Source organism: Hemitrygon akajei, chromosome 5, assembly GCF_048418815.1.
Source record: "Hemitrygon akajei chromosome 5, sHemAka1.3, whole genome shotgun sequence".
In the NCBI taxonomy this organism is placed as follows: Eukaryota; Metazoa; Chordata; class Chondrichthyes; order Myliobatiformes; family Dasyatidae; genus Hemitrygon; species Hemitrygon akajei.
In genome coordinates, this window is record NC_133128.1 from 118,033,571 (window position 1) to 118,052,729 (window position 19,159).

General features: G+C 41.6%; 3 protein-coding genes across 10 annotated transcripts in view; 1 reads left to right on the forward strand and 2 right to left on the reverse strand.

The window, feature by feature from the left end:
* LOC140728098 (uncharacterized) overlaps window positions 1-1,146 on the reverse strand; it is a 99,175-nt gene extending 98,029 nt beyond the window's left edge. The window contains exon 1 of the mRNA XM_073046287.1: window positions 1,082-1,146. The gene's annotated coding sequence lies outside the window, so the exon portion shown is untranslated. The remainder of the gene's footprint in view (window positions 1-1,081) is intronic.
* A 138-nt stretch (window positions 1,147-1,284) lies between these two features.
* LOC140728099 (uncharacterized) lies at window positions 1,285-3,538 on the reverse strand. Its single transcript, XM_073046288.1, has 2 exons — window positions 1,905-3,538; window positions 1,285-1,384 (listed from the first exon to the last, which is right to left on the reverse strand). Exon 1 carries the CDS (start codon window positions 3,476-3,478, stop codon window positions 2,369-2,371), a length of 1,110 nt encoding a protein of 369 aa, XP_072902389.1. The 5' UTR covers window positions 3,479-3,538; the 3' UTR covers window positions 1,285-1,384; window positions 1,905-2,368.
* Window positions 3,539-8,017: 4,479 nt separating this feature from the next.
* LOC140728100 (leucine-rich repeat-containing protein 37A-like) overlaps window positions 8,018-19,159 on the forward strand; it is a 102,722-nt gene continuing 91,580 nt past the window's right edge. For 7 of the 8 annotated variants that reach the window (XM_073046291.1, XM_073046297.1, XM_073046289.1 and 4 more), the window contains exon 1: window positions 15,773-15,862. The gene's annotated coding sequence lies outside the window, so the exon portion shown is untranslated. Of the gene's footprint in view, window positions 8,038-15,772; window positions 15,863-19,159 lie in introns of those variants that run through there. The other variant, XM_073046293.1, reaches the window with a different exon arrangement.

Here is a 19,159-nt window from a genome sequence, read left to right on the forward strand (position 1 = left end):
CACTTTCTTTGAAACTACATACAACCTTCACACCTCCTGATTTGCATCCACACTGCAGACATCCAAATGAGTTTTACTCAGCACTGACTAATCTAGGATTCACTCCTTTAGGAACCCATTACTCAGAGCTGCACTCCAAATATTATCCACAATACATATTTGGCTGTGAAGACTGGTAGCCTGTATATGTCCTAAATCCAAAAATCACTAACATTAAGAACATGATTTCTTGTGCAACAGATGGTTGCCATGCTAGTTTAGTGGCACTTATGAAAAAAGAAATTTCGAGTCTGTTTGGGTAGTAGTTCATCGACAACATCTGGCAGCCAATGACGTCAGCCAGCAACCTTTTTCAAGCATGACTCTTGTAATATTTGCTATCAACAAAACTAAAGCTCATTCATTAAATAGAGGAATATTTTGCCAGTTATGCCAAGACAATGATGAAGAGTTTAAACTCCTGCTTCTTCACACTGGAGTGCGTTGGCTGCTGCTTAAAATGTTTCTTTGACCTTTCTGACGAAACAAGATTGAACTTCTGTGTGGAGATGTAGCATACCTAGTCTAAATGTTTAAAATGAACATTCTAAATATTAAAATGCAGAGTGAGAATTTCAATTTAATTCAGGCAAAAAGTGTAGTGTCCACTTTTATCAGAAAATTGGAAATATATAAGCAAAATATTTGGGGAAGAATATTCTCACAGTTTCCCTGCATGGAAAGTATGACACTCTCTTTCACAGACTATGATTTGCAAGAGTACCGCTTGTACTGCAGTCACTGAAGAAGGAATTTCAGAATCGATTCAAGGTTTTGAACGATCTGTAATTTATGGACTGGATGATTAATCCATCTCTTTGCAAGATGGATGTTGTTTTTTTTTTACGTAGTTCAGTCTAGTTTTTGTACTGTGTCATGTAACACCATGGTCCTGAAAAACGTTGTCTCATTTTTACTATGTACTGTACCAGCAGTTATGGTCGAAATGACAATAAAAGTGATTTGACTTGACTTGAAGAACAAGAAGGGAGCTTGCAAGAAGAAATTATTGAAATTCCAAATGATGAAGAAGCAAACTTACTTTTCCAAAATGTCCACTTTGTGGTATGCGGCTACCCTGTCATACAAAGTTTCCCGGTCTTTGGAGACAATCCAAACTGTTTTACTTTGCGTATCCATCCTCCTACCTTGTTGAAAGAGGCTTTAGTACAGTGAGCCACATACTCACATAAAAACAGAAACCACTTAGACATTGTTACACGTGGGGATTAAGGCTTTTGCTGTCACAACTTGAACCAGGTATTTCAACTCTTGTTAAAAACCTTCAAGCTCCAGGATTGCATTGATATGGAAGCTGCTGTACAGCACACAGGTACTGTGTAAGCTAGGTTTAAGGACAAATAAAACTTTAAAGCAGGATCATTTTTCTCATGTTAGTATATGGTCAACATATTTTACACTATGGGAGCGCTGGAAAGTATATTGTGCCTAAGTATGAAGTATGAAAGTGATTTAGGGGGGCGTTGGCAAGCTTTAGGGGGGCGTTGGCAAGATTTAGGGGGGCGTAGAGCTTAAAAAAAGGTGGGGAAACACTGTTTTACCCGGAGATGTGCAGCGACTCCTGCGGGTTGTCTATGGTTGTCTAATCATGACCGGTATATAGGTGATGTCAACTATAAGTCATTTGTAAGTGGCTAATACACTCAATTTCATTTCTAAAAGGGTTTATCTAACGAATTTAATATTAAACACACAGCGCATATTTTCCTCGCATGAATGTAGTGATAAGTCAATTATAATTCACTTATAAGTCAATAGCAATATAACATTTTAAGTAACGTTTGGATATTAAGCACACAGCGCATATTTTCCTCGTACGAACATATAAAATCATTGCAACACACCAGTGAGAGGACAAGGTAAGGGCCGGAGGTCCCTGTGCCGGGCCGCAGTTGCAATCCAGAGAGAGCGACTGACCGACCAACCAAGTGAGGAGTGCGACAAGGCACGTCCTTGCCCCCGCATTGTAGGATCTATCGGCCGACAAAAGTTTGACTCGAGGGATGGCTCTGCTCTGCTACTTACGAAACCGAGCCCGATTTAGGTCATCTGCGGATATCTTAGCACCAGATTCCTGACGAACATTTGGTGTGCTAAACAGGTTCAGAGGCTGTGCCCATCTTCTTCTTCCTTGAGTTTTTACGGCAGTTGGCATCCACACTATTGCATTACTGCCATCTTCAGGATTTACTGTCCCTCATTGTCCATTCACTTGACTGCCTAAAGTTGACTTTCCAGTCCCGTCGCCCTTAAAAATCTAAACAACCATTTCCTCCCCTGATCACTCTCCCCACATTCCAATAAACCTTTAACACTGTTCTCTACCAGTCCTATTTTGCGTAATTGTTGTAGCATTTGTTGTCTTTCCTGTGCAAATTTCCTGCATGAAATAAGGATATGCTCTACTGTTTGTCTCCTGACATAGATCACAAAAACCTGTCGGATGTTTATTTATGATGGCCAGATTACCATTAAGGTTGCTGTGCCCAATTCTCAGTCTACTTATAACTACTTGCTCCTTCCGCTTTACTCCCCTACTCCTTCCCATATCTACTCTGTTCTGAATTGAATGTAAATGTCTTCCTTTTATTGCTCTATCCCAATGCTGCTGCCACTGTTGATTTATCCTTCTCCACAATATGCTCTTCCCTTCTGATTTTGATAGTTTAATATCGACCTCTACAGATCCTTTTCTGACTGCTGCTTTTGCCAGCTTATCCGCTGTCTCATTTCCCATAATACCCGAATATGCTGGAACCCACGTGAATGCGATATTTTTGCCTTGTCTAGCCAGTCTTGAATTTGCAAACAGGAGTTCAAAAAGCAGATCCTGGTGTCCTCTAGCTGTACCTGCCTTAATGCTTGCAAGGGCCGATACAGAATCGCTACATATCACAAAATTACTACAATCAACCTGCTCACTCCATTCTAGTGCTGACAATGTGGCAAACATTTCAACTGCATAAACACTCAAGCAATCTGGTGTTCTCTTGCTAATTTCCACTTGATAACTTGGCACAACAATTGCAGGCCCTGTTGCACCCGTTTCTGGATCCTTTGATCCATCCGTAAAAATCTGCAGGTCTTTATATTTACATTCCTTATACCTATAATATTCACTGATTATATCAGCTGTTTTATTACCGCATTTAATCTTAAGCAATTCCAAATCTACAGAGGGATTTTCTAACACCCAGAAAGGTCTGACAGGCCACACCACACTTGGACAAAACTCTTTATCATATACACCCATATCTTTTGCTGTTTGCTCTCCTGTCCAGCCAAAACTTTCTTTTTGGGTCCTTTCCTTATCCCAGTGTGTCTCCAACACCCTTCTTGTAGGATGGCTATCACCATGCCCCCTTAGGTTAATCCAGTAATTGGCCTCCAGCTGTTTATGTCGCAGCCCCAATGGCATTTCATTTGCTTCAACTTGGAGTGCACACACTGGGGAAGTTCTAACTGCTCCCAAGCACACCCTTAGAGCCCAAGCTTGCACGATATCCAGTTCTGCTAACACAGGTTTTGCTGCTGACCAGTATACAATACTTCCATAATCTAATCTTGATCTTATTAATGCTACATAAATATACTTCAGTGATGCAAAATCTGCACCCCATTCCAAACCAGCAAGACACCTCAAGACATTTATCACATTTTTACATTTAGCAACTACATATCTAACATGTTCTCTCCATGTTAATCTCAAGTCAAAGTGCACTCCCAAAAACCGAAAACTTTCAACTCTCTCCACGTTACTTCCATACAGTCAGATTAAGTCCCCTGAGCTTTTTCCCTGTAAAGAACATGGTTTTTGTCTTCTCCACTGAAAATTTAACACCCCACTTTGTCCCCCACTCTTCAACTTGATTAATTTCATCTTGCATTTTCATAACTATATGATCAATGTTTCTCCCTTTTCCACAAAGCCCCATCACCTGAAAACAATGACCTCCCCACTTCCGTTGGTATATTTAGGAATATATCATTTATCAAAATGGAGAATAAAGTTGGACTCACTACACTCCCCTGAGGCGTCCCGTTTTCTACAACATACTGGCTTAATAGCTCTGATCCTATCTTCACCTGAATAGTTCTCCCGTTTAAAAAGTCCTTAACCCAATTGAACATTGCCCCCCCCCCGATTCCTATTAAATGTAGCTTGATTAGGAGCCCCTCCTTCCATAACATATAAGCTTTCTCAACATCAAAAAAAAAACTGCAACCACTGTCTCTTTATCTACTTGTGCTTTTATTTCATCCTCTGGACACACCACTGGATCCATTGTATTCCTTCCTTTCCTGAACCCGCTTTGATACGTAGCCACCATACCTCTACTCTCCAGAAAGCACACTAACCTCTCATTTATCATACGTTCCATAAGTTTACATATATAAGACGTCAAGGCAATTGGCCTGTAATTTCCTGGCCTGCTGGCATCTCTTCCAGGTTTCCTTATTGAAATAATAATTACCTCTTTCCAGCTCCCTGGTATTCTCCCTTCATCCCAAACTTTGTTATACAGAAGCAGTAGTTCCTCCAGACTTTCTTCACTCAGGTGTTTTATCATACTATAGCATATTTCATCTTCACCTGGTGTAGTCTTTCCTGTTCTATCTAGTGCCTTTCTTAATTCTCCCATGCTGAAAGGGACATCTTGCACACTGTCAAGGTTAGTTTTCCTACATAAAGCCTCCATATTTTCAGCTTTTGTTCTCTCTCTACCTCTTTTTCCCTTCTCAAACAAATTATCAGAACTATGTACCATAACAAAAGTACTTGCCAACAACTCTGCCTTTTCCTTATTTGTTACTGCAGTCACATTTCCATCCACCAGAACTGGGTACCTCCACTCTCTCCTGTCCCCTCCCATCCTTTTTATTATCCCCCACACCTCTCCTACTTGGGTTGTGTTTCCGATTGACAGACCGACATACTTTATTGATCCCAAGGAAAATTGGGTTTCATTACAGCCGCACCAAGAATAGTGAAGAAATATAGCAATATAAAACCATAAATAATTAAATAATAATAAATTAATCATGCCAAGTGGAAATAAGTCCAGGACCAGCTTATTGGCTCAGGGTGTCTGACACTCCGACGGAGGAGTTGTAAAGTTTGATGGCCACAGGTAGGAATGACTTCCTATACTGCTCAGTGTTACATCTCGGTGGAATGAGTCTCTGGCTGAATGTACTCCTGTGCCTAACCAGTACATTATGGAGTGGATGGGAGTCATTGTCCAAGATGGCATGCAACTTGGACAGCATCCTCTTTTCAGACACCGCCATCAGAGTCCAGTTCCACCCCCACGACATCACTGGCCTTACGAATGAGTTTACTGATTCTGTTGGTGTCTGCTACCCTCAGCCTGCTACCCCAGCACACAACAGCAAACATGATAGAATCACAATACTTTTTCCAGTGCATCCTTTTAGCATGTCTTATTGTCCTCCTTACTACTGCCTGAGCTTGTTTGTACTGAATCATATGTTGGAAGTTATGAGTTCTTTTAACCAATTTAAAAGCCTTATTTCTATTTCTCACTACTTCCTTACAATTATCATCCCACCATGGCATTACTCTCTTCTTTGCTCCTCCTTTACTTTTAGGAATGGATTCTAATGCAGCTGATATTATGCCTTGTTTTAATATGCTGTCAAGTGTTTCTATGTCCATCTCATCACTGACCTGACTTAGATATCTATCACTTTTTTCCAGAAACTTCTCCCAACTGGCTTTCTCAAGGATCCATTTCCCACCTATATTCTCTGTGACCAATGAGGCAGAAATATTTAACTTGCACCAGATTGGGTAACGATCACTCCCTACAGTTCCTTCTTGGTACACTAACCACTCACATACTGATGCAATAGAGTTTGATACTAATGTGAGATCAAGCACAGATTCTTTACCTGTATTAACATCAATTCTCGTACTACTGCCATCATTTAGGCACACTAAATACTTCTCATCTAGCAACTCCTCTATTACTTGACCATTGATGTCTGTTCTGTCGCTCCCCCATAATATATTATGTCCATTAAAATCACCACACCAAACAACGTTACTACTATTCTGCCCTTCTATCTCCTCAAGCTTGTCTAACTCTAGCCTTTTGCATGGATTACAATAATTCACAATCACCAACTCTTTCCTTTCAGCCCATACTTTTACTACCACATACTCTTGTTCACTTCCTATTCCTAGTATTCTATAAGGAATACCTTGCTTTACATAAGTTGCACACCCTCCTCCTCCCCCTTTTCTCCTGTTTCGCCTTACTGCCTCATAACCATATAATACAAAATCTAAATTAGGTTTTAACCAGGTCTCCTGGATACACACAACATCTGGCTTTTCTCTCCTACTAGCTATAAACTGCTTGAAATCTTGTCCATTACTAATCAGGCTTCTTGCATTCCATTTTAGTAACATTATTAGTAGTATCAACACACACATACTGTCTCTTGACTTGACTGTACCCTGAGTTCATCATTTACCTCTTCCCATTTTAATCCTATCATACCCAAATGGTGCTCCACAGCTTTCACAATCTGAATCCTTTCAGTTTTAGATTTGATCTCACAAGTTGCATTTACCACTCCTGCTATAAAAGTCACCAATTTCTTCTCTATCCATGCATTCTTCTTATCTTGCCTTTCTTTAGCTGCCACTTGCTCTTTGCTACATCCTCCCTCATTCATTTTCTTCTTGAGGCAGTCAACTTGACTGCCTCAGCATATGAGACTTTTTCCTTCACCCTTATCTTCTGCACCTCCACCTCTTCTTTCACCACTTCACATCCCCAGTACGCTACACTATGGTTACCTCCACTCCCTCTCCACATTTTCCATATTCATGTTCCCCACCACACCTTGCACATCTTCTCTTTCCTTTGCACACTTTGGCCACATGCTCAAACTCCTGGCAATTGAAACACCTCATAGGTTTTGGTATATATTCTCTTACATTGTATCTCAGAAATCCAAAATATAACTCCTTTGGAGGCACCTTATCCTCAAATTCTACCAGAACAGTTTCAGTCTCCCTTTTCTCTGCTTCCCTTGTCATTCTTTTCACACTCTTCACTGAACTATTCCTCACCCTTAAGTTCTCCACTAGCTCCTTCATATTAAAACTGAGGGGAACCCCGGAGATCACCCCCTTGCAACCATTGACCCTTTGTGCTCCAACTTTTATAACCCTGGACACTTTGACTTTCCAACATTTAGTCACCTTCACTGCCTTCTCCATCTGCTCTTTAGTTTTACATCCTATCAGCAGGTTTCCATCTCCTAGAATTCTCATATGGCTCACTTCCCCTACTTGCCTCTGATGATTTTTGTTAGGTTAAGCGGATTGATTTTCTTTACTCCCCCTTCCCCCTCAAAGCTTACCACTACATTAAGCAATTTTGCCCTCGGGCCCTTCTCCTCAATTTCTCTTCCCTCATTTTCCGATCCACCTACACTAGACCCACCTCCTTTCCTTCTCTTACGACCCATCACCTTCCTATTCGTATTCCCTCTCCCCACCCCTTCCCACTCAAACTCCATGCTGCTGCTGTCACCATCAGTCTCCCTCCCTGCCATCCTATCGGAGTTTGCAAGGGACCTTGTACGAATATCGTTCCGGACCTACACAGGCCGTCGGTCAATATTCCCACAGAATGTCCCCCACAACACCCCAGCAGTTCCTCAGCCCCAAGAACAAACTTCAAAGCAAGGCAGCAAGCTTCTTCCCCAGCAGCGTCCCTCCACCCAGTAGTTCAGCCAGCCAGCCAGCCGACTCTGCGGCGCCCATCTGCCGCGCTCCAGGTCCGTGGCAACGGCGCTTCCCGCCGGCCGCGCGAGGCCGCCGGTGACCCCCGGCGCGAAGGTGTCGCTGCGCTCAGGCGACTGATGACCTCGCGTGCGTGCGTGCGTGCGTTCGTTCGTTCGTTCAACAGTCGGCGTGACGGGGAATGAGGAAAGGTGATCGTAAATGAATATTTCAATAATAAATGGGGATCTTATCTGAAGATTTTTGCTGATGGCTCAGTGGAGCCAGAGAGCAGTAAGGCAGGATTTGGGATGTACGTGCCTCAACTTGGAGTTGAGATTGGACACCGGGTTTCAGATGGTGTTTCTGTCTTTGCAACAGAATTATTAGCAATCCTCTGGGCCTTATGGTGGATAGAAGACTCTCCGTAGAGAATAGAAGAATCTGTTCGGATTCTGCTGCGCCTTAGAGGTTATAGAAGGGAATAAATCAAAAGCTCGTCCTGACATAGTTATTGAGATTCTCTTAGCTTTGTTTAGAGTAGGGAAGATGGGTTGTGAAGTCAGATTTACATGGATACCTGGGCATGCTGGGATGGAGGGAAATGAAATTGTGGATGGCATTGCAAAGTCTTCCTTACAGAGTGGGCAAGTAGGAATTAGAATACCCCTAGGCAGAGCAGAATTAAGAAGTAAGATTTAAAAAAAGGTATAGAGAAGAAATGGTAGGAGGATTGGAAAAATGAATTAAAGGGAAGGCATTTCTTTTCTAGACACCCACTAGTTAAAAAGGTCTCAGACTGTTACTCTTTAAATGGTAGAGATACTGTGAAATTAACAAGACTTAGGTTGGGGCATTGTGGGCTAAACTATTACTTAAAGATAATAGGAAGACATCCTACTGGATTATGTGACTGTGGTAGCCCAGAGACAGTTCAGCATATTTTGCTGAGTTGTAATTGATATAAAATTGAGAGAAGCATATTGTTCAAGAGGCTGTCTGACTTAAATGTATTTTGTTTTTCTGTTAAATCTTTGCTTGACCACCAAGAGAACCACCATCTGACTGAAAAGTTTATTATTCTGTTTCTACACGCGACTAGTGTATACTCAAGAATTTGAGTTTCTTGAAACTTTGTAACTAATTATACATCGTGCGGAGGGCAGTAATATGCCTAGATGCGTCTAAACTGCCGGAAATGGAAGAAGAAGAAGAATGCGGAAGGGTGGCAATTGGCTGAAAGCGCAACAAACCCTGAAGTAAATGTCCTGCGGCTGGTAGAGGACTGGGTTAGGAGAGTTACAGTGTTTGGCCGGCCGCAACTGTAGTGAACGAGAGACCTGGGCTGGAAGGCTGGGTGTTGCACTCTGAACTGGGCAAGGGTTTGCCAGTGCATGCTTGGTTTCTGGTTCTGGTGCAGGTGGAGAAATGGATAGTTGTGAAGGGAGAATTAAAGGGAATGAGGAGATATTGAGGGGACGGATGAATGAAAACCGAGACAAAGGGAGTAAAAGAATAAGGAATGATAGTGGAGAGAGCTCTGAAAGTGAGGCAGATGAACAAGTTCAGAGAGGAGGTGTTGTCATAATAAGGTTTAATGAGAAGGCTCAAGGAAACATGAAGAAAATTAACCCATTGTGCTAACTACAACACCAGCAAATAAGATAGGGGAAATAGTATTTGCAAAAGTCCTTAATGATGGCAACCTATTGGTAAGAGGTGCGAATCAGGAACAGCTTGAGAGAGCACTCAAATTAAGAGAGATAGGAAAATGTAAGGTGGAATACACAGGGAGGGTGGGAGCATGAAATGGTGGTGGATGTAAAAGAGTGATCACAGGTGTACCAATGAGTATCAATATGGAAGAGTTAAAGAGGAATATCAAAGGAGGAAAAGTAATGAATGTTCAAAGACTGAAAACAACAAAGGAGGGAGTGAAAACGGAAAGTGAAACAGTATTGATTGAATTTGAAGAAGAAAGAGTGTCAAGGAAAGTGTTCCTGGGTTTCATGAGTTACCCAGTAAGAGTGTATGTACCAAATCCATTGAGGTGCTATAATTGTCAAAGGTTTGGACACATAACTAAAAACTGTAATAGGCAGAGGAGATGTGCAAGTTGTGGGGGTGATCATGAATATGGAAAGTGTGAAACAGGAGTGCAACCAAAATGCCGTAATTGTGGAGGAGCTCATAATGTGGCATATAGTGGGTGTGAATAAAATTCAAGAAATAAGAGTGAAAAGAAAGATCACTTATGTAGAAGCTGTAAATGTCAAGAGAACAGAATAATGAACAGGGAGAAAGAGGGATGAGAGAGATGCAACAAAGAACAAATGACATGATTTATGTAGACAAAAAGGCTCTAGTAACATTCATTGCAGGAGTGATTAATAGTACGGCTGAGTTAAAGTCAAAAAGTGAAAAAATTCAGCTGGTGCTCAAAGCAGCAGTGAACCATTTAGGGTTAGTAGGACTGACATGGGAAGAAGTGAGGGAGAACCTCATGAATCAGTCAAACCAGGAAGTGTCATGGATTGGTTAATACTAATTATGGTGATTCTTTTGCAATGGAATGCAAGGAGCTTACTGGCTAATAGCCAGGAATTTAAGCAGTTTACTAAAGAAATGGTTGTAAAACCAGATGTAGTGTGTATTCAGGAGACTTGGTTAAAACCAGCTTTAGACTTTGCGGTATATAGATATACAATGATAAGGAAGGGTAGAAATCTAAGGGGAGGAGGGGGTTGTGCTATATTAATCAAACAAGGTATACCAGATAGGGTACTGGAAAAGGGAGATGATCAGGAATACATAGTGTTGGAAGTGTGGGAGAGAGGGGAGGAAGTAGTTATAATTAACTATTATAATCCATGTGATAGGTTGGATTTGGATAGCCTACTAAGGATACAAGGACAAAACAGACATAAAGTAGTGTGGTGTGCAGATTTGAATGCTCACAGCACCATATGGAGGGATTCGTTTACAGATTCAAATGGAAAGGTAATTGAAGATTTGATTGAAGGAAAGGATTTGTTGTTTATGAATGATGGTAGAGGAACAACGATAAACATAAAACAGGAACTGAGTCAGTATTAGATGTTACGTTAGTGTCTAATACCTTGGCTGGAGTTGGTAACTAGGTAGTTTGGACTGCTTCAACAGTAGACAGCGATCACTATCCAGTTTCATGTTCAGTGGGTGAAAGAGTTGAAGTAAGATCAGGTGGTGGAATCCCAAAGTGGGTGTTTGGAAAAGCAGATTGGGGTAAGTTCCAGAAATTGAATGAAGAAGCATTGACAAGGATTGACATTTCTGGAAATCTAGATGAATTAAACAGTCAGGTGACTTCAGCAATTATTATGGCAGCAGAAGGATCTATACCCAGGAGTAAAAATAGGATGAATAGAAAACTGGTTCCATGGTGGACAGAGGAATGTTGTCAGGCTGTAAAAAACAGAAATAGAGCATTCAGACTAGTTAAAAGAACCCATAATATGCAGCATTTGATTCAATATGAGAAGGCACAGGCAGTGGTGAGAAGAAGTATACATCAAGCTAAAAGGGCAAGTTGGAGGAGTTTTTGCAACAAAATAGGAAGAACATTGCCTGTGGGAGAGGGATGGGGAATGATTAAGAGGATGGGAGGAGATAGAAGGGAATGGGAATATCCAGTAATGATATCTGAGGAGGAAACAGCAGTCTCCAATAGGGATAAGGCTGAGATCATAGCCAAGTCATTTGTAAAGATACATAGTTCAGAAAATTTGGCTGAAGAATGGAGGAGAAGGGAAAAAACAATGAGTCAACACCCAAGTATGTTAAACAGGAGGGAAGAAAATGATGATATAATTGATGAACCATTTACATTGGCAGAGATGATGAGAGCAATAAAGAGATTGAGACCAACCTCCCCAGGGAAAGATCTGATATGCTATGTTATGCTAAAAAATCTAGGAGAAGGAGCGCTCTTGAAGTTGCTGAATCTTTACAACAGAGTCTGGGAGGAGGGAAGATTACCAAGTACATGGAAAGAAGCAGTAGTAATTCCAATAAGGAAACCTGGCAATGATCCATCAAAACCTACTAGCTACAGGCCAATAGCATTAATATCAAATATATGCAATATAATGGAAAGGATGATAACAGGAAGGTTATTGTATGATCTTGAGAAGAGAGGAATGCTGGCAAGTTATCAGAGTGGTTTTAGGAAGGGAAGGAATTTCATGGACTTAGTGATGTTAGAGACAGAAATAAGGAAGGCCCAGGCAAATAAAGAGTCAGTAGTTGCAGTGTTTATTGACATAGAAAAAGCCTATGTCATGATGTGGAAAGAGGGATTATTAATTAAACTGCACAGGATGGGGGTTGATGGGAGAGTTTTTAATTGGATAAGAGATTTTTTGTTTGGTAGGAAAATTCAAGTTCGGATTGGATCAGAGTTACCAAATCAGTATATAGTGGGAAATGGCACACCTCAAGGTAGTGTGACTTGCCCGTCACTTTTCATCATTATGATCAATGATGTCTTCACAAAGGTACCAGTGGATATAGGTAGGTCACTATTTGTGGATGATGGGGCCTTGTGGAAAAGAGGTAGGAACATGCAGCATATAATCAGGAAGCTACAAGGAGCAATTGATGAAGTGGTGGAGTGGGGTTATGATTGGGGTGTAGATTTTCAGTCGAAAAAACTCAAACTGTATGTTTCACCAGGAAAAGAAATGAGGTAGGGAAAAAATTAAGGATGTATTGGATAGAATTAGAAAGGGTTGGATCATTTAAATTTCTGGGAGTTATATTTGATTCATGGTTAACATGGACAGACCATATCAGGAAAGTTGAGGAGAAATGTAAAAAAGTAATAAATGTGATGCGATGTTTGACTGGTAGGGAATGGGGAGCAGGTTATTCAGCGTTGAAGAGAATGTATGTGGCTTTAGTAAGATCTGTGTTGGACTATGGAAGTGTAGCATATGGATCAGCAGCTAGGTTTCTTATAAGGAAACCGGATGTGATTCAGGCTCAGGCTTTGAGAATGTGCAGTGGGGATTTTAAAACATCACCAATATCAGCCCTACAGGTAGAATTGGGAGTAATGCCTTTGAAATTAAGAAGGAAGCATTTGATGGCAAACTACTGGGCTAATTTGCAGGGGCACAATGATTCTCACCCTACAAAAGCAGTGTTGCATGAGTGCTGGGAGAATGGGAGGTTTCAGAGGGATAACTTTAGTCGGGTAGGGAATGATATTGCTTAAGAATGTGGAGTGTTTGATCTGAGGATAAGTCCTTCATTAGTTTATCCAGTTGTAGCTCCATGAAAGATTGTATGGCCTGACATAGACTGGCATTTGGTAGAGATAAAAAAGGAAGGAAAATATACAAATGATTTGGTTAGTGCATTTAACTGTCATGTGACGGAAAAGTATAGTGGTTATACTCGGATTTGCACGGATGGTGCTAAGGAACCTGAAACAGGAATTTGGGGTGGCTATACCAGCAAAAGAAATTAGAATCAGCAGAAGAACATCTAATAAGTTAGGGGTGTACACAGTGGAGATGTTGGCAGTGTTGGTTGTGTTGCGATGGGTGGAGAAAGCTAGACTAGTCAAAGTGTTGATATGCTCAGATTCATCCTCAGTTCTAGCAAGTATAAGGTCTTTTCACTCAAACAGCCGGCAAGATATACTTTATGAAGTCCTTCAGTCAGTCACAAGAGTTGCAAATCAGGGAGGTCAGGTTATATTTCTGTGGGTTCCAGCTCATGTTGGGGTGAAGGGAATGAGAGGGTGGATGAGTTGACAAAGAGGGCGTTAAAGAAAGAAAATATAGAAGTGCACATTAGTATCAGCAAAGCAGAGGCTAAGTGTATAATCTGGGAAAGAATTATGCAAATGTGGCAAGAAAGATGGGACAGAGAGGGGAAAGGGAGGCATTTAAATCAAATACAGAAGAGTGTTACAGATACTAGGGTAGGCAGTGGATACCGAAGAAAGGAAACCTGTGCGGACTAGGTTAAGGCTGGGGCACTGTGCACTAAACAAAACATTGAAAATGCTAGGGAAACAGCAGACAGGATTGTGTGCGGAATGTCCGGAAGACGAGTCAGTAGAACATGTAATTCCGAGTTGCAGGAAGTATGGGATACAGAGAGAGATGATGAGAATTAATCTAAGGGAATTGGGGGTGCAGGAATTTACATTAAAAGGGTTACTGGGCATGGGGGAGAGAGCACAGGTCAGGGTGCTTTTAACTTTCTTAAAAGATACAGGGGTGTTTTATAGGATATGATGGATAAACAGGAATAGGGTACTAGGATGGCCAAAGAAGAAAGGGTAAAGTGCAGATGTGTGTGTGTGTGTGTGTGTGTGTGTGTGTGTGTGTGTGTGTGTGTGTGTGTGTGTGTGTGTGTGTGTGTGTGTGTGTGTGTGTGTGTGTGTGTGTCTATCGTCTAATCCACTCTCTAGAGTAGAAGGTGGCGGTAATGCACCATTTAGTTGGGTGCCAACCGCCAAAAAACAAGAAGGAGAAGAAGCGGTCATCTTACACTTGAAGGTTTGGCGCACGGTTACCAGATTGGCTTTTTCTCAGCCAAATTCCAGAAAATTGGCGCTTTTTTCCAATTTGGTTGGCTTCAGAAAATTCATTTGGCTTTTTCACATGCTAAAATTATCTGCATGAAAATTATACACCATCCTTTTTCTAAAACATTTTACTTTAAGAAAAATGTATTTTGGTTAGTTGCATTTGGCAATATTTCTGCCGCCAACTGAGTCTGGGCAAGAAGGTGCCAAACCAGCAAGTAGACAACACGGTCGGTCACGTGCGGCCGGGTCCAGTTTGTCTCGGACCTCCGAAGTGTTTGGATGTGATTTATAATCATAGAAATTGACCGTGAAGTGTACTTTCTATACGTAATAGCATTTTGTGGTGAAACTGTGATGCCTTTCGCTGTTTTATAAATCATCTATTATCAACACCCATGGCCATGTCGTCAAAGCAATGGAAAGTTTGTTACGATAGCAATCGTAAGTACAATAGCAAATGGGAAGAAAAATTTGTATGGGTACAAAAGGCTGCTGATGGATCGGAGGCAGCTTATTGTAAATTGTGCCACTGCAACATTTTACCAAGAATTAGCAACCTTTCAAATCATGAAAAATCGGAGAAACACAAGCGGGGAACTCCATCAAAAGGCCAGATGCAACTTAATGTAACAAAGACAGTGATAGCAAGATAGTGATAAAGTTAAGGCAGTAGAACTGCAAATTGTTGTATGCATGACCTGCCATTGTGTGATACGTACAGTTGGCCACCTGAGTGAAATCATGATAGCACATGGGCATGGGAGTACACTGCAGCACATAAAGTGACATAAAACTAAATGTGCATGCTTAATCAAAAACATCATTTCGCCTGCACTGAAAACTGATCTCATTGATGACTTTAAGAACAACAAATATGCCATCATTATAGATACATCTACTGGGTGCAACAACTCTGTGTGGTCTAGACTAAAAGATGTGTCTCCTTTCTGTGTGCAACTCAAATGTATCTGTCATTCGTTGGCACTGCATTCAATATGCAGTATCCAAGCTACCATCAAATATTGGATTTTTGCTGTCAGAAATACTGAATTGGTTTCTCCATAGTGAATTAGGACGAGAAGCATACAAAGAATTGTTTAGAGTGATGAGCACAGCTATGGAACTGCACCCCTCCCCTTTGAAAACCCTTCATCTACTAGGTGGCTTGTGTGTGGAAAGGTTTTGTTTAATATTTTGATGAACTGAGAAGAGCTAAAGGCTTATTTCACTTCTGCTGAACTAGCCCAATCAAAGTTTTATACAAAGTTCAAAGCAAGACTCCTAAAGGAAATATGGTCAGACTACAAAAACTATTTGTTCTTTGAGTTTGCAACGCCTGTTGTGCATGAATTTGGAAGACTGAGCACCAACTATCTCTGAATAGCTTCAAGTGCCAGGAGTTGGCATATTACTACCATGGTTTCAATGGATGGTGCAGTCAGATAATTGGGGTAAGCACAATGAGGATTCTGAGCAATGTGGCATATTATAAGTAAAAATGATATGTTGTAACTTAACTTGCAACTTAACATGTAGGTAGAAAAAGAATTCTCCAGATGATAGCAGCTTGAAATTTTTTTAATATTCATTTAGGTCCTGAAAGGAGAATATAGAGAGTTAGGAAGGGAGTTGAGAAGAAGGATAGATAGATAGATAGATAGATACTTTATTCATCCCCATGGGGAAATTCAACTTTTTTCCAATGTCCCATACACTTGTTGCAGCAAAACTAATTACATACAATACTTAACTCAGTAAAAAATATGATATACATCTAAATCACTATCTCAAAAAGCATTAATAATAGCTTTTAAAAAGTTCTTAAGTCCTGGCGGGAGAATTGTAAAGCCTAATGGCATTGGGGAGTATTGACCTCTTCATCCTGTCTGAGGAGCATTGCATCGATAGTAACCTGTCGCTGAAACTGCTTCTCTGTCTCTGGATGGTGCTATGTAGAGGATGTTCAGAGTTATCCATAATTGACCGTAGCCTACTCAGCGCCCTTCGCTCAGCTACCGATGTTAAACCCTCCAGTACTTTGCCCACGACAGAGCCCGCCTTCCTTACCAGCTTATTAAGACGTGAGGCGTCCCTCTTCTTAATACTTCCTCCCCAACACGCCACCACAAAGAAGAGGGCGCTCTCCACAACTGACCTATAGAACATCTTCAGCATCTCACTACAGACATTGAATGATGCCAACCTTCTTAGGAAGTACAGTCGACTCTGTGCCTTCCTGCACAAGGCATCTGTGTTGGCAGTCCAGTCTAGCTTCTCGTCTAACTGTACTCCCAGATACTTGTAGGTCTTAACCTGCTCCACACATTCTCCATTAATGATCACTGGCTCCATATGAGGCCTAGATCTCCTAAAGTCCACCACCATCTCCTTGGTCTTGGTGACATCAAGATGGCGGCGCGACGACGCAGGGCGCAGCGGCCACTCCAGTAAGGAATATCCGTTATCTGTAAGTAGGGGCCGTGCACAATCCTGATTTGATTGAGACGGATGTGTGAAGCACGGAGGAACATCTGGCGAAACTTCTGACATGCCTGTGCTGCTGACGCTGCTACTGAGCGATCGGAGAGATCTCCAGAGAGGAAGGCCCCGAATCCTCGGCTTTGCCTGTTGCTTGGTGGCCGGAGCCGGGGTTGAAGCACTCGGCAGAGATGGTGCTCGGTGCTCGGTGTCGGAGGGCTGGTCGGAGGCACGAAGTTGTCGGAAGTTTTCGGACGGACTCACAGTTGGCTGTGCTCGGGTGCTTCCAGAGGCTGCATCGGGAAGTTTTGCCACGTTGGAGGTTTCTTCCTTCTGCCATCTGCGTGAGATGATGGGCTATCTGGGACTTTGAGACTTTTTTTTACCGTGCCCATGGTCTGCTCTTATCAAATTATGGTATTGCTTTGCACTGTTGTAACTGTATGTTATAATTATGTGGTTTTTTTGGTCAGTTAGTCTTGGTCTGTCTTGTGTTTATGTGATATCATACTGGAGGAACATTGAATTTCCCCTTGGGGATGAATAAAGTATCTATCTATCTATCTATCTATCTATTGAGACGCAGGTAGTAGTAATCTCGGGATTACTGCCTGTGCCATGCGACAGTGAGAGTAGGAATGGAATGAGGTGGAGGATAAATGCGTGGCTGAGGGATTGGAGCAAGGGGCAGGGATTCAAGTTTCTTGATCAGTGGGACCTCTTTTGGGGCAGGTGTGACCTGTACAAAAAGGACGGGTTGCACTTAAATCCTAGGGGGGACCAATATCCTGGCGGGGAGATTTGCTAAGGCTACTGGGGAGACTTTAAACTAGAATGGTTGGTGGGTGGGAATCAAATTGAAGAGACTAGGAGAGGGGAGGTTAGTTCACAAATAGAGAAAGCTTACAGACAGTGTGTGAGGGAGGATAGGCAGGTGATAGAGAAGGGAAGCGCACAGACAGAAGATGTAGGGGAGAAGGAAGAAAAAGAAGATAGTAAAGTTGTTTGCACCATTAGGTAAACAGAGAGTAAGAGGTGAAGAATTTCTTAAATGCATTTATTCTAATGCTAGGAGCATTGTAAGAAAGGTGGATGTGCTTAGAGCATGGATTGATACCTGGAAATATGATGTTGTAGCTATTAGTGAAACATGGTTGCAGGAGGGGTGTGATTGGCAACTAAATATTTCATTGCTTCAGGTGTGATAGAATCGGAGGGCCAAGAGGGGGAGATGTTGCATTGCTTGTCAGAGAAAATATTACAAGCGGTGCTTTGGCAGGATAGATTAGAGGGCTCGTCTAGGGAGACTATGTGGATGGAATTGAGGTATGGGAAAGGTGTATTAACACTTATAGGGGTGTATTATAGACCACCTAATGGTGAGTGAGAATTGGAGGAGCAAATTTGTAAGGAAAAAAGAATTTAAAAAAAGGTTTGGCATGGACTAGAAGGGCCGAGATGGCCTGTTTCCATGCTGTAATTGTTATATGGTTATTTTCAGAGCATTGCTACAAGGCCAGCATTTAGTCTCCATTTCTAACTTCCATTCAGAGTGCAGTGAACAATCTATTGCAACTTTTCTTGAAGAGCTACTCTGGCTGTGCTGTTGGGTAGGAGTTGCAATATTTATAGTTTGTTGATGGAAGGATTAGTGATACTTTTCCGAACTGGGATGGTGTGCAACCTGAAGGGAACCTACCTGCTGGCCTTGTCATTCTTCATGATAAAGGTCACTCATTTGATGGGTAATGTCTGAGTAGCCCAGATGAGTAACAACTGCATTATAGAAATAGCATGCCCTGAAAGCCACTACATCTGGCATGGATGGGATAATTGTTTAAGAGGACTGCTTTAGTTATTGCACTACAGTCCTTCAGATAGGTGGAGAGTGTTCCATCACACTCTTGATTTGTAGTTGCTGGAAAGTCCTTGTTGTATCACTTGGCATAGGATGTGTAGCTTATGATCTGTCCTTGTAGCCACAATATTCACATGGCTCAATTGGATTAGTTTCCAGGCAGTGGTGACTCCCAGAGGTTGATGGTGGGGAGTTTGATGGTAGTGATACTTTTGAATTTTGAGAGCATGTGGTTACATTCATATTAGAAATAACAATTGCCTAGTATATTTGTGGCATAAGTACACATATTCTCTTCCTGTTACTTTTTATCTTCATTTTTTAAGGAATTGCAAGCCTTTCAGAACGCTGTAGCTTGTGTCCTTTCCTTAGACCAGGAGTTCCCAACCTTTTTTATGCCATGAACTGAGGG